General features: G+C 55.4%; 1 protein-coding gene across 28 annotated transcripts in view; it reads right to left on the reverse strand.

Annotated features, from left to right (window-relative positions):
- Positions 1 to 9,754: 9,754 nt before the first annotated feature.
- CHFR (checkpoint with forkhead and ring finger domains) overlaps positions 9,755 to 13,001 on the reverse strand; it is a 40,243-nt gene continuing 36,996 nt past the window's right edge. For all 28 annotated transcript variants that reach the window (XR_013522233.1, XR_013522232.1, XR_013522234.1 and 25 more), the window contains 2 exons: positions 12,395 to 12,467; positions 9,755 to 10,471 (listed from right to left, as the gene is read on the reverse strand). Coding sequence is in view for 21 of the 28 variants with exons in the window: in XM_054239163.2 (XP_054095138.1) it covers positions 10,429 to 10,471; positions 12,395 to 12,467 (116 nt within the window). In the remaining 7 variants the exon portion in view is untranslated. The remainder of the gene's footprint in view (positions 10,472 to 12,394; positions 12,468 to 13,001) is intronic.

A 13,001-nucleotide genomic window follows, 5' to 3' on the forward strand; every position in this document is an offset into this window, starting at 1 on the left:
GCCCTTGGAATGTCTGGAGCCCCCTCACCCTCGTCTCAGCCTAGGAGGTGACTGACAGCTTTCATTCCCATCTCCGCTCCTCACCCCCACTCCCAAGGTGGTTTTGTGGGTATAAAAAGGTCTTGTCACTCTTCTTTCTCTGCCACGGGTTGGAGAGACGTGAGTCCTCCGTGGTCGCCGGCAATAAACCCTGCAATTTGGCATCCTTTTGTTCTGGTGTTGACTTTCTGTGCTCAGTTCGATGCAACACCTTCTGTCTGTATGCCTCCTCGGGCCGTGTCATATGAATGGGATCATATAGAACGTGGCCTTTGGTGGCTGCCTTTTCACTTAGCCAGCTGTCCTCAAAGTCCATCCACACTGGAGCATGTTCCTGGCTGCACAGTACTCCAGGGTCTGGATACACCCATTTTGTTTGTCTGTTCATCAGTTGATGGACACATGCAGGTAAGCCAGCCCAGCACTAGTCTACGTGCAGAAAGCCCTTGCTTTGGCCCCGCTTCGTGTGTGTGTGTGTGTGGAGACCTTCAGAACGCAGTAACCGATGTAAAGGAAAGAAAACTGGGTGGCGTGTTGGAGTGGGAGGGGCTGCCCTGTGCATTGGGCTGCCACTCATACCTATCGTGGCTTACTCTATTCCACGTACTATTCTAGACACTGCCCAAATTCTTGCCCTTACAGAACGTATATTCTAGTGGGGACCGGACAACAGTCACCGAATATTGAGTTGAGAGACAGAGGCAACCATGGGGAGGCGCGTTGCTATTACCTCTCAGGTGAATCTGAGCCAAGAAAGAAAGAGGCGAGTCCCCAGGCACGGTGGCTCACGCCTGGAATCACGGCACTGTGGGAAAAGGGGGCGGGCAGCTCGCTTGAACTCAGGAGTTCAAAACCAGCCCGGGCAACATGGTGAACCCTATCTTTATTAAAAGTAGAAAAATTAGCTAAGCATGGTGGTGTGTAGCTATAATCCCTGCTTCTCAGGAGGCTGAGGTGGGAGGATCATCTGAGTCCAGGAGGTGGAGGCTACAGTGAGCCAAGATTGCACCACTGCCCTCCAGTCTGGACAACAGAGCAAGACCCTGTCTCAAATGAAAAAAAAAAAAAGGAAAAGAAAGAAAGGGAGTCGTACAGGTACCGGTGGGAACGGTGTCCCAGGAGAGGGAAAGGCAAGGAGAGCGGGCAGTCAAAGCTACCTCTGAGGAAATAATCTTAGAGCTGAACTTGCATAACGAGGAGGAGCCGGGCACACACAGATCCGGGAGACCACTGAGGCGAGGGGGCAACAATCAGAGCCACATGAAGACCCTGAAGGGAAGCCTGGGAACTGAGGACCGCCAACAGGGATGACTCCTGGGGTTTGGCCTGAACCACAGGGAGGCCCTGCCACTTTCCGATAGTGGAGAGGGCAGGGCTGTGGGGCATATGTGGCGGGCCTAGGGTCCCGCCGGAAACAGCTCTCTTTGCCAACATGAATCTGTTTGAACACCAAATGGAAATATCAGGCCAGCAGTTAGAGCTGAGTGTCTGCCACATGCAGACCTAGAGCTACAGGGTGGAGGAACATGCAGGGGAGCGAGAAGAGGGTGTCATTCCCTGGTGCAGCACCTGGCCAGAGTGGGTGCTCAGCCACGCCTCACTCCACCTCCTACCACAGCACCTCTGAGAACAGACTGGACCCTTCCTGAAACAAAAAACAAAGGGGAAGAGAGTGTGGGGGTGGCGAGCTTCCCGCAGCTGCCTTAACAAGTCACCACCCACTCTGCTGCTTAAACTACATTTATTCTCTTGCAGTTCTGCAGCTCAGAAGTCCAAAATGAAGGGATGGGCAGGGATGGTTCCTTCTGGAGGCCCTGCAGGGAGGTCTGCTTTATCAGTTTCAACACCTGCTCACCTCTCCTGGCTAGAAGCCTTTGCTCCCTCTGCGAAGCACATCCCTCCGGCCTCTGCTGTGCCACCAAACCTCCAGCCTCTGCTCTGCCACCAAACCTCCGGCCTCTGCTCTGCCACCAAACCTCCGGCCTCTGCTCTGCCACCAAACCTCCGGCCTCTGCTCTGCCACCATCCCTCCGGCCTCTGCTCTGCCACCAAACCTCCGGCCTCTGCTCTGCCACCAAACCTCCGGCCTCTGCTCTGCCACCAAACCTCCGGCCTCTGCTCTGCCACCAAACCTCCGGCCTCTGCTCTGCCACCATCCCTCCGGCCTCTGCTCTGCCACCAAACCTCCGGCCTCTGCTCTGCCACCAAACCTCCGGCCTCTGCTCTGCCACCAAACCTCCGGCCTCTGCTGTGCCACCAAGCCTCCGGCCTCTGCTGTGCCACTAAACCTCCGGCCTCTGCTCTGCCACCAAGCCTCCGGCCTCTGCTGTGCCACCAAGCCTCAGGCCTCTGCTGTGCCACCAAACCTCCAGCCTCTGCTCTGTCACCAAACCTCCGGCCTCTGCTCTGTCACCATCCCTCCGGCCTCTGCTCTGCCACCAAACCTCCAGCCTCTGCTGTGCCACCAAACCTCCGGCCTCTGCTGTGCCACCAAGCCTCCAGCCTCTGCTGTGCCACCAAACCTCCGGCCTCTGCTCTGCCACTAAACCTCCGGCCTCTGCTATGCCACTAAACCTCCGGCCTCTGCTCTGTCACCATCCCTCCGGCCTCTGCTCTGTCACCATCCCTCCGGCCTCTGCTCTGCCACCAAACCTCCAGCCTCTGCTGTGCCACCAAGCCTCCAGCCTCTGCTGTGCCACCAAGCCTCCGGCCTCTGCTCTGTCACCATCCCTCCGGCCTCTGCTCTGTCACCAAACCTCCAGCCTCTGCTGTGCCACCAAACCTCCGGCCTCTGCTCTGCCACCATCCCTCTGGCCTCTGCTCTGCCACCATCCCTCCGGCCTCTGCTCTGCCACCAAACCTCCAGCCTCTGCTGTGCCACCAAGCCTCCGGCCTCTGCTCTGTCACCAAACCTCCGGCCTCTGCTCTGCCACCAAACCTCCAGCCTCTGCTGTGCCACCAAGCCTCCGGCCTCTGCTCTGTCACCAAACCTCCAGCCTCTGCTGTGCCACCAAACCTCCAGCCTCTGCTGTGCCACCATCCCTCCGGCCTCTGCTCTGCCACCAAACCTCCAGCCTCTGCTGTGCCACCAAGCCTCCGGCCTCTGCTCTGTCACTGGCAACTTCTCCTGCCTTTGACCTTCTTGCTTCCCTCTTATAAGGACTCCTGCAATTGCACAGAGGGCCCACACGATAATCCAGGACCTCCCCTCATCTACAGGTCTTTAATTCCACTTCGGCACAACCCCTTTTACTGTGCAAGGTGACACGATCACAGGCTCAAGCGATCAGGACACGGACATCTGTGCTGGCAGGACAGGGAGGCGTGACTCAGGCCACCACAGGGTGTAAACGGTATCCAGGATGTGGAGTTTGCCAAACAGCAACAAGCCACCCAATTCTTATAAAACCCTGTGGTGTGCGATGTTTGATGGCAGAGTCATGACCTGTTCAAGTCTTAAATCCCAGAAGGCACTGCATCTGCAGACATGTTTGCGTGTCACGCCTGCACGGGGGCCACACTAATCTCTGCGTTGGTCCAGTTCTAGTACAAGTGGTCTTTAAGGAGGGGATGAAGAGAAAATGAGGCCACTGGGTTGAGCCCTAATCCTACTCTGGTGTCCTCGCAGGAAGAGATTAGGACACAGACGCGTGTGAAGAGAAGATGATGTGAGGACTCCGGGGGAAGATGCCGTCCAGGAGCCAAGGTGAGAGACCAGAGAGGACCCAGCCCCGCTGACACCCTCGCCTCAGAGTTCCAGGCCATGTAACTGAGAAGATACTCTGATGTTTAAGTCGCCCGTTCTGCCGCATTTTGATCTGGCGGCCAAGCCCTTCCTGGGCGAGGTGTGGCTCATAAAGCTCGAGCTCACAGCACGGCGTATGGCTCTCACTCCTGGTCTGACTGGCCATCAACATTCCTTCCTGCATCCATTCCTTCCACAGACACGCATGACCAAGTGTCTGCTCTGTGTGAGGAACAAGTCACGGAGATAAAAGACCCCGTCCAGACACACTGCCTGGAAAGGAGACAACCATGAACGCTGAGTGACAGGGAGGAGCAGCTGTCTGTGCCACGGGAAACAGCTCATCAGGGCCTTCACCTTCAGCCAGTCACAGCCATCCGTAGATGCTGCCCTGGGGCCAAGCATTTCAGCCAAATAAACCACAGACAAGATCCTGCTCTATCTTTTGAAGGGAGGACACAAACAATAAACAGCTATTTTATTTCTGATAGTGACAGGTGCTGGGGGGGCGGGCAGCTAGACTGGCTGGTGGCGGGGGTAGCCATGTAGGAGCCGGGCTGAGCTGGGACCCCAATGTGACAGGCGGCAGAGGGAGAGACCAGCGCCTGAGGGGCTGGTGTGGGAATTAGCTGGCTGGATGCAGAAGCAGAGGAACACCCCAGGGACTCCCGGAGGAGCAGGGAGGGAGAAAAGGTTTTCTGAGGGGTGGAGGCAGGGGTCACCTGTGCTGGGCCTTCACGGGCCTTGAAATGGTTACTGATTGCTGTGTTATAAACCCCCTCAAAAGCAGTGGTTTCAACGGCTACTCATTGTTTCTCAGGACTATACTGGCTGCCTGGTGCAGCACTGTGCTGGTGTTATACTACCTTCTCTACAGAAAAAAAACAAAAACAAAATTAAAAACCACCCTGATTTGAAGCGTTTACCAATTTCCACAGTGAAGACACTCCTCCCAGGGCCTGTTCCGACCAGATGACCAACTGAGCTGAGTGGGTGAGGCTGGAAGGCAGCAGCGCACACCACAGGCATGCAGGTAAGAGGCAGGTGCGCTGATCTAACCGGAAGGCCATGTGTCCCGAGCACTCGTCACCTTTGTTTTAAATGTAACTCAATTCTAAGTTGATACGATGCTTGAATAATGGCCGTGTCTACCTGTTACCAGCTTGAGGCGCTCCTGGAGGTGGCTCCCCGGAAGATCACCTGGCTCCGTGGTGCTGCCGGTCAGCACATGGATCTGCAGGGCTGGGCTGCGCTCTGCATACAGCCCTCCATCCTCGGGGGGGCACAGCCGGCTTCTATACACAGCTACAGCCCACGTGGAGCCCACGCAGAGGGAGGCAGAGGGCAGGGATGGCCGGGGACAGCGTTTTGTTTCCCCATCAAGCCCAGCCTCCTAAAGCACCTCCATTCTCATACTTCCCTTCCCTTCCCGGTGCGGTGAGGGGCTCCCAGTGACCTAGTGGTCCTGGTAGTGACGTTGTCGGGGCCTCTTCGGGGAGCCGGCTGCAGCTGCCTCGGGGCCAGCACTGCTCCTCTCTCTAGGCTGCCAGCCCAAAGCTGGGGGCTGTCACTAGGGAGCCCTCGCCAGCACGGGCCCCTTCCAGACCCAGCTGCCTCTCTGCTTTGGGCACATGCCTGGGGTGAAAGCCACGCTGTGCTGGGAGCAGCCCTGGACCCCTGCCTCTTTCAGACCTGGGCCCGACCACTGCCTTCCCACAGGCCCGAGGGCATTAAGATGACTTAAAGCAGATTTAACAGTCTTTGTAGCTGACCTTAGGAGGAGGGTTGGCCTGAATCCCCAGTGTCTGTTTTAAGCCAATCTTCCCTGCTTTCCTGGCTGCAGTCAGGAACCCTGACAGAGGCCATCCCAGTGAGGCATCAGAACCCGAGGCGCCCTTCCCCAGCTTGGAGCCTCGGAGCTGATGGGTGGGCAGGGCTGACCCCCACTTCTGAGGGGCACCAGGAGGATGAGGTGCCCTTCACTGCACCAGGGAGCACAGAAGGAGCCGTGGGTGGGTAGCGCGTGGGGAGACGGTCAGTGGGGCCAGCGGGCAGCAACAGCCCTGCCCTGGGTGTCACTGGGGCCAAGGTGCCAGGCAGAAGCAGTGGGATCTGTGGCTGCTGCCAGGCTGTCCTCCAGGAAGCCTGTAAATGACCCAGACAGCCACTCCACGGGGAGAGCAGGGCTCTAAAACAGCCACAGGGTGTGGGTCCTTCTGGCTGGGATGGCTGGGTATTGCGGAACAGGAAGTACAGAAGCTCATGAAACATGGCATGAGTTCACAGCCACCTCCTTCCATAACGCACAGCTCCTTACCACGCCTGGGGAGTAACTACTCAGGTCCTTGCTTCCATAACACAAGGCTCCTTACCACGCCTGGGGAGTAACTGCCCTGATCCCTGGTTCCATAAAACACGGCTCCTTACCACGCCTGGGGAGTAACTGCCCTGATCCCTGGTTCCATAAAACACGGCTCCTTACCACACCTGGGGAGTAACTGCCCTGATCCCTGGTTCCACAGCACAGGGCTCCTTACCACGCCTGGGGAGTAACTGCCCTGATCCCTGGTTCCATAAAACACGGCTCCTTACCACGCCTGGGGAGTAACTGCCCTGATCCCTGGTTCCACAGCACAGGGCTCCTTACCACGCCTGGGGAGTAACTGCCCTGATCCCTGGTTCCACAGCACAGGGCTCCTTACCACACCTGGGGAGTAACTGCCCTGATCCCTGGTTCCATAAAACACGGCTCCTTACCACGCCTGGGGAGTAACTGCCCTGATCCCTGGTTCCATAACACACGGCTCCTTACCACGCCTGGGGAGTAACTGCCCTGATCCCTGGTTCCACAGCACAGGGCTCCTTACCACGCCTGGGGAGTAACTGCCCTGATCCCTGGTTCCACAGCACAGGGCTCCTTACCACGCCTGGGGAGTAACTGCCCTGATCCCTGGTTCCACAGCACAGGGCTCCTTACCACGCCTGGGGAGTAACTGCCCTGATCCCTGGTTCCATAAAACACGGCTCCTTACCACGCCTGGGGAGTAACTGCCCTGATCCCTGGTTCCACAGCACAGGGCTCCTTACCACGCCTGGGGAGTAACTGCCCTGATCCCTGGTTCCACAGCACAGGGCTCCTTACCACGCCTGGGGAGTAACTGCCCTGATCCCTGGTTCCATAAAACACGGCTCCTTACCACGCCTGGGGAGTAACTGCCCTGATCCCTGGTTCCACAGCACAGGGCTCCTTACCACGCCTGGGGAGTAACTGCCCTGATCCCTGGTTCCATAAAACACGGCTCCTTACCACACCTGGGGAGTAACTGCCCTGATCCCTGGTTCCATAAAACACGGCTCCTTACCACGCCTGGGGAGTAACTGCCCTGATCCCTGGTTCCATAACACATAGCTCCTTACCACGCCTGGGGAGTAATTGCCCTGATCCCTGGTTCCACAGCACAGGGCTCCTTACCATGCCTGGGGAGTAACTGCCCTGATCCCTGGTTCCACAGCACAGGGCTCCTTACCACACCTGGGGAGTAACTGCCCTGATCCCTGGTTCCACAGCACAGGGCTCCTTACCACACCTGGGGAGTAACTGCCCTGATCCCTGGTTCCATAACACACGGCTCCTTACCACGCCTGGGGAGTAACTGCCCTGATCCCTGGTTCCACAGCACAGGGCTCCTTACCATGCCTGGGGAGTAACTGCCCTGATCCCTGGTTCCACAGCACAGGGCTCCTTACCATGCCTGGGGAACTGCCCTGATCTCTGGTTCCATAACACACGGCTCCTTATCACACTCAGGAAGTCACTGCCCTGATCCCAAGGCCTCCTCCCTTACATCAGAGCCAAACCCAAGCTCTGTTCCAATTGCTCCACACAGAAATGCCCTTCTCGGTGAGGCAGGTGTTGGATTTCTCTGAAGGACTGAGGAAGTAGGAGTGAGTCCCCAGGACACCTGGAGCCCCTGGGCTCTGTGAGCTGCCCTGGCCTCCCTGGACAGGTGCAGCTGGTCCTGAGAAAAGCTCTGCATCCTCTATGTTCTTGGAGATGGGAGCAGGGAGAGTGCTCATCTCTCTAAGACACACTCACAGGGCCGCTCCAGCTCACTTTATGGGCAAATGCTGGCCTCCCCCTCTCAGCCTCACCCCTGCAAAAACTCAGGACCTACCCTCTCAGCCTCACCCCTGTACCAACATGGGACCTCCCCTCTTGGCCTCACACCTCCACAAACTTGGGAGCTCTCCTCTTGGCCTTACCCCTGCATAAACTCGGGACCTCCTCTGTGGGCCTGGGCACTGCACAAACTCAGGACCTCCCCTCTCAGTCTCACCCCTGCATAAACTCGAGACCTTCCCTCTTAGCCTCACCCATGAACAACCTCAAGACCTCCCCCTCTCGGCCTCACCCCTGCACAAACTCGAGACCTCTCCTCTAAGCCTCACCCCTGCACAAACCTGGGACCTCCCTCTCTGCCTCACCCTTGCACAAACTCGAGACCTCTCCTCTAAGCCTCACCCCTGCACAAACTCGAGACCTCTCCTCTAAGCCTCACCCCTGCACAAACTCGAGACCTCTCCTCTAAGCCTCACCCCTGCACAAACTCGAGACCTCTCCTCTAAGCCTCACCCCTGCACAAACCTGGGACCTCCCTCTCTGCCTCACCCTTGCACAAACTCAGGGTTTCTGTATGGCAGCTTCATCTGGTGGTCTGCCAAAGACAAGGCCTCCACGTTGAATGAACAGGTTGTGGCTTTCCAGAATTGGCGGAATGAAGAGACACTGAGTAGGTTTCACCAGATGCTGAGACTTCAGGCCCCAAACCCCGATCAGGCATGACTCCATGGAGTCACTGAGGGACAGCAGGCGAGAGTAGCCATCACTAGCATGAGGCTCTCGGAGCTCCCCCTGCATGGGGCCTGGCTCCCTGACGTGGGAAGTGAGGCAGCTCCACACACGAGCCCAACACGAGGGGGAGGAGCAAACGCGGCTCATTTATTACAATGCAAAAGAGAGGACTTTCCTCCACAAATACAGAGTGCTGCTTCTCAGTTTCTATCAAGAGCAAGACAGTTGAAAATTATATTCCTGAGAAGAAGCAAAAAAGTGATCAGTTTGCAAACAAGGGTAACAGGTGACTTCAACAAAAGATAAAAATCTTTTTTTGCCCCAGAAACCAAAATTTCAAGTATTATTCCAGATGACACAGAAAACTTAGCGCAGAAGGAAGCCAAGGTGCCCTCAGGCTCTGCAGAGTCTCAGAGGAAACGCCCGGGAAGCATGAGGGAGCGGCATGTCCTGCGGCCAGTCCCAGGCTCGGGACCGAGGTCACTCACAGGAGGGAGCGGCGTGTCCCGGGACCTCAGGGTCGGGACCGTGGTCACTCACATGAGGGAGCGGCGTGTCCCGGGACCTCAGGGTCGGGACCGTGGTCACTCACACGAGGGAGCGGCGTGTACCGGGACCTCAGGCTGGGGACCGTGGTCACTCACACGAGGGAGCGGCGTGTCCCGGGACCTCAGGGTCGGGACCGTGGTCACTCACACGAGGGAGCGGCGTGTACCGGGACCTCAGGCTGGGGACCGTGGTCACTCACACGAGGGAGCGGCGTGTCCCGGGACCTCAGGGTCGGGACCGTGGTCACTCACACGAGGGAGCGGCGTGTCCCGGGACCTCAGGGTTGGGACCGTGGTCACTCACACGAGGGAGCGGCGTGTCGCGGGACCTCAGGCTCGGGACCGTGGTCACTCACACGAGGGAGCGGCGTGTACCGGGACCTCAGGCTGGGGACCGTGGTCACTCACAGGAGGGAGCAGCGTGTCCCGGGACCTCAGGGTCGGGACTGTGGTCACTCACACAAGGGAGCGGCGTGTCCTGGGACCTGTGCCCAGCCCCAGCTTGGGACCATGGTTGCTCACACATTAGCAAGGAGATGCTAACCTGACGGCCACATCAAGAGTTAACAGTTTTGGACGTTTGAAGTTTTTTTTTTTTTTTTTTTTTAATAAACAGAAGCATATGTTTATTCTTTCAAATACCATACTATACCCAGTTTTAGTGAATTTGTAAATTATAAATTATATTATTTGTGCTACAGTTTGTGATATTTAAATCTTATTAGAAGATAAGCACCAAACCTATTCAAATAAAAAATATATAAAATGCTGTGGTTTTCCCAGCAGCAGAACATTCTGCACATCTGGTAGGCTGTAAACTTGCGCTCCTTCTCCTGAACCAACAGTTCTGATAAACGTTCCCCTTTCTCCCTTGACACTTTCACTTTTCCTGAAAAGAGATTTCTGCTTTAACTGTAGCGACAGAAAAGGTAAGGAAGAGCAAACCTGCGCTGCCCCTCTCGGCAGGATGGCTGTGTGCAGCGGGAAGGGCTTCGTCTCCGTTCACACAAGGACGAGCCCTGCCCTGTGCTCACCAGGAGGACGGGTTGTGGCCCCCAGGGCTGTGAGGGAGGGTCTCACTCAGAGGATAAAGCTCCACAGAAGAAAGAGTCACCCCAGAGCACCTGCTAGAGACCCTGCACCCCTCAGGGGACCGTGGAAGCGCCCTGACATGTTTGTCTCTGTATTTTAAAAACACGCTCTCTCCAGCTCCAGTGCTGAAAGCTGCTCGGGACCTCTGGATCTTAGTTTTTGAACCTTGTCTGTTCACAGATATGATTGAATTTCCTGCAGGGAGAAAATGGCCAAATTACACAAGAGAGTACCAGAGACACATTCAAATAAATTATGCAAGAGAACATGAGAGAGGCATTCAAATAAGCCCATGCTGAAACCATACACTGGAAGAGATCCTGAGAAAGAGTGTCTGTGTTTTTTATAACATCAAAGAAACTAACCCCCAAAGGCAAACTTATTTTTCTTTTGAAAATTTTGAAACAGAAGTGAACACATCTGGCTGGGTGCAGTGGCTCATGCCTGTAATCCAGCACTTTGGGAGGCCAAGGCAGGCAGATCACTCGAGATCAGGAGATCGAGACCAGCCTGGCCAACATGGTGAAACCCTGTCTCTACTAAAAATACAAAAATTAGCCAGGGGTGGTGGCAACCGCCTATAATCCCAGCTACTCGAAAGGCTGAGATAGGAGAATTGCTTGAACCCGGGAGGCAGGAGTTGCAGTGAGCCGAGATCATGCCACTGTACTCCAGTCAGGGAGACAGAAAGAGACTCCATCTCAAAAAAAAAAAAAAGAAGTACGCCAGGGGCAGTGGGGCATGCCTGCAGTCCCAGCTACTCGGAAGGCTGAGGCAGGAGTTCTGCACTGCAGTGCACTATGTCGATCAGGTGTCCGCACTAAGTTCAGCATCAATATGTTGACCTCCCAGGAGCGGGGGACCACCAGGTTGCCTCTATGGAAGGGTGAACTGGCCCAGGTCGGAAACAGAGCAGGTCAAAACTCCAGTGCTGATTGGTAGTGGGATCGCACCTGTGAATAGCCACTGCACTCTAGCCTGGGCAACATAGCGAGACCCTAACTCTAAAAAATAAAAATACACCAAGCTGGATGGCCTGTGGCCACCTTCCCTCTCCACACCCGTGGGCAAGGAGGACCAGCGCGGCTCTGCTCTCCCAATGCACACTTCTTCTGGAAAGCGTCTGCCAGTCAACAGTGAAATCATTTTTTGTAACAACACAGTCACTTCCATGTGCTGTGTGTGCTGAAACAGAAAGCAACATTTTTATTCCACAAAATCTCAGAGAGGGAGGCGCCTTTATCTGAGTCCTCACAACATCCTCGTCCTGAGGGTCCCATCTCCATCACTTACATCTGAACTCCTCAGCCACACCTAACCTAAGAGAGGCCTCCGGACCTACGCCTCCCAGGGCAATGCAGATGGTGCCGTGAACCTCCTTTAGAGACCAGGGAAAGACACCACGTGACAGTGACAAGGTGACAGTGATCACAAATGCCTGCTCAAGGCAGGGACGAAAACCCAGCTGTGCAGTGCTACACGAGGAGGGGGCCTGAGGCTTGGGATGAAGTTCTCAGTGACCGCAGCCTCTGACTTAGACACTGCAAAGCCTCAAACAATGGGTGTGCCGCAGATGCCTCGGGCGACACATCAAGCAACTCCAGCCAGGAAGACACAGAGGTGAGAGATGGGGGCAAAGTGCATGAAATGAAGGGATGAAGGACGAGCAAGATTTCTAAATGAAGACGCCGGTTCATAAAAGACACAGCTTGGCTGGGTGCGGTGGCTCACACCTGTAATCCCAGCACTTTGGGAGGCAGAGGCTGGCAGATCACAAGGTCGAGAGATCCAGACCATCCTGGCCAACATGATGAAACCCCGTCTCTACTAAAAAATACAAAAATTAGCTGGGTGTGGTAACGCATACCTGTAGTCCCAGCTACTCAGGAGGCTGAGGCAGAAGATTCACTTGAACCCAGGAGGCAGAGGTTGCAGTGAGCAGAGATCATGCCACTGCACTCCAGCTTGGGTGATATAGCAAGGCTCTGTCTCAAAAAAAAAAAAAACTAAAAGATACAACGCAACAGAAGCATAATGACCACATCAGCATGTTTATAAGCAGACGGTTAACTCATTCACTGCCTTGCAGCTGATGCCTATGCTCCCAGCTGCACTCACATGGCGTGGTGAGCCTTCACCTGAGTGCGGCAGTTACGGCCCCAGTAGCAGTCAGGACGGGACGTTACAGCCACTGGAAAAAGAAAAGTTACGCATCTATTAGATGTATCGCACATACCCAGCAGAGATCCAAAAAGAGAAAATGTGGCTGTAATGCACGGCCTCTGGTCTCTCTCTATAACTAGTTTCCTTGGACCATTCTAAGACTTCAGGAAAGGAAACATGTTTAACTAAAAACCCAACTGAGGGTCAGGCAGGGTGGCTCACCCCTGTGATGCCAGCACTTTGGGAGGCCGAAGTGGGCAGATCACTTGAGGTTGGCAGTTTGAGACCAGCCTGGGCAACATGGTGAAACCCCATCTCTAATAAAAATACAAAAAATGAGCCAGGTGTGATGGTGGGCGCCTTAATCCCAGCTACTCGGGAACCTGAGGCAGGAGAATCGTTTGAACCTGAGAGAGAGAGGTTATAGTGAGCCAAGATTGTGCCACTGTACTCCAGCCTAGGAAATAAGAGCAAGAAACTCTGTCTCAAAAATAAATAAATAAATAAAAATTAAAAAATAAGGGCCCAATTGAGGAAGTGAAACAACCCCAGCTGTCTACTG

This window comes from Callithrix jacchus, chromosome 9 (assembly GCF_049354715.1).
Source record: "Callithrix jacchus isolate 240 chromosome 9, calJac240_pri, whole genome shotgun sequence".
In the NCBI taxonomy this organism is placed as follows: Eukaryota; Metazoa; Chordata; class Mammalia; order Primates; family Cebidae; genus Callithrix; species Callithrix jacchus.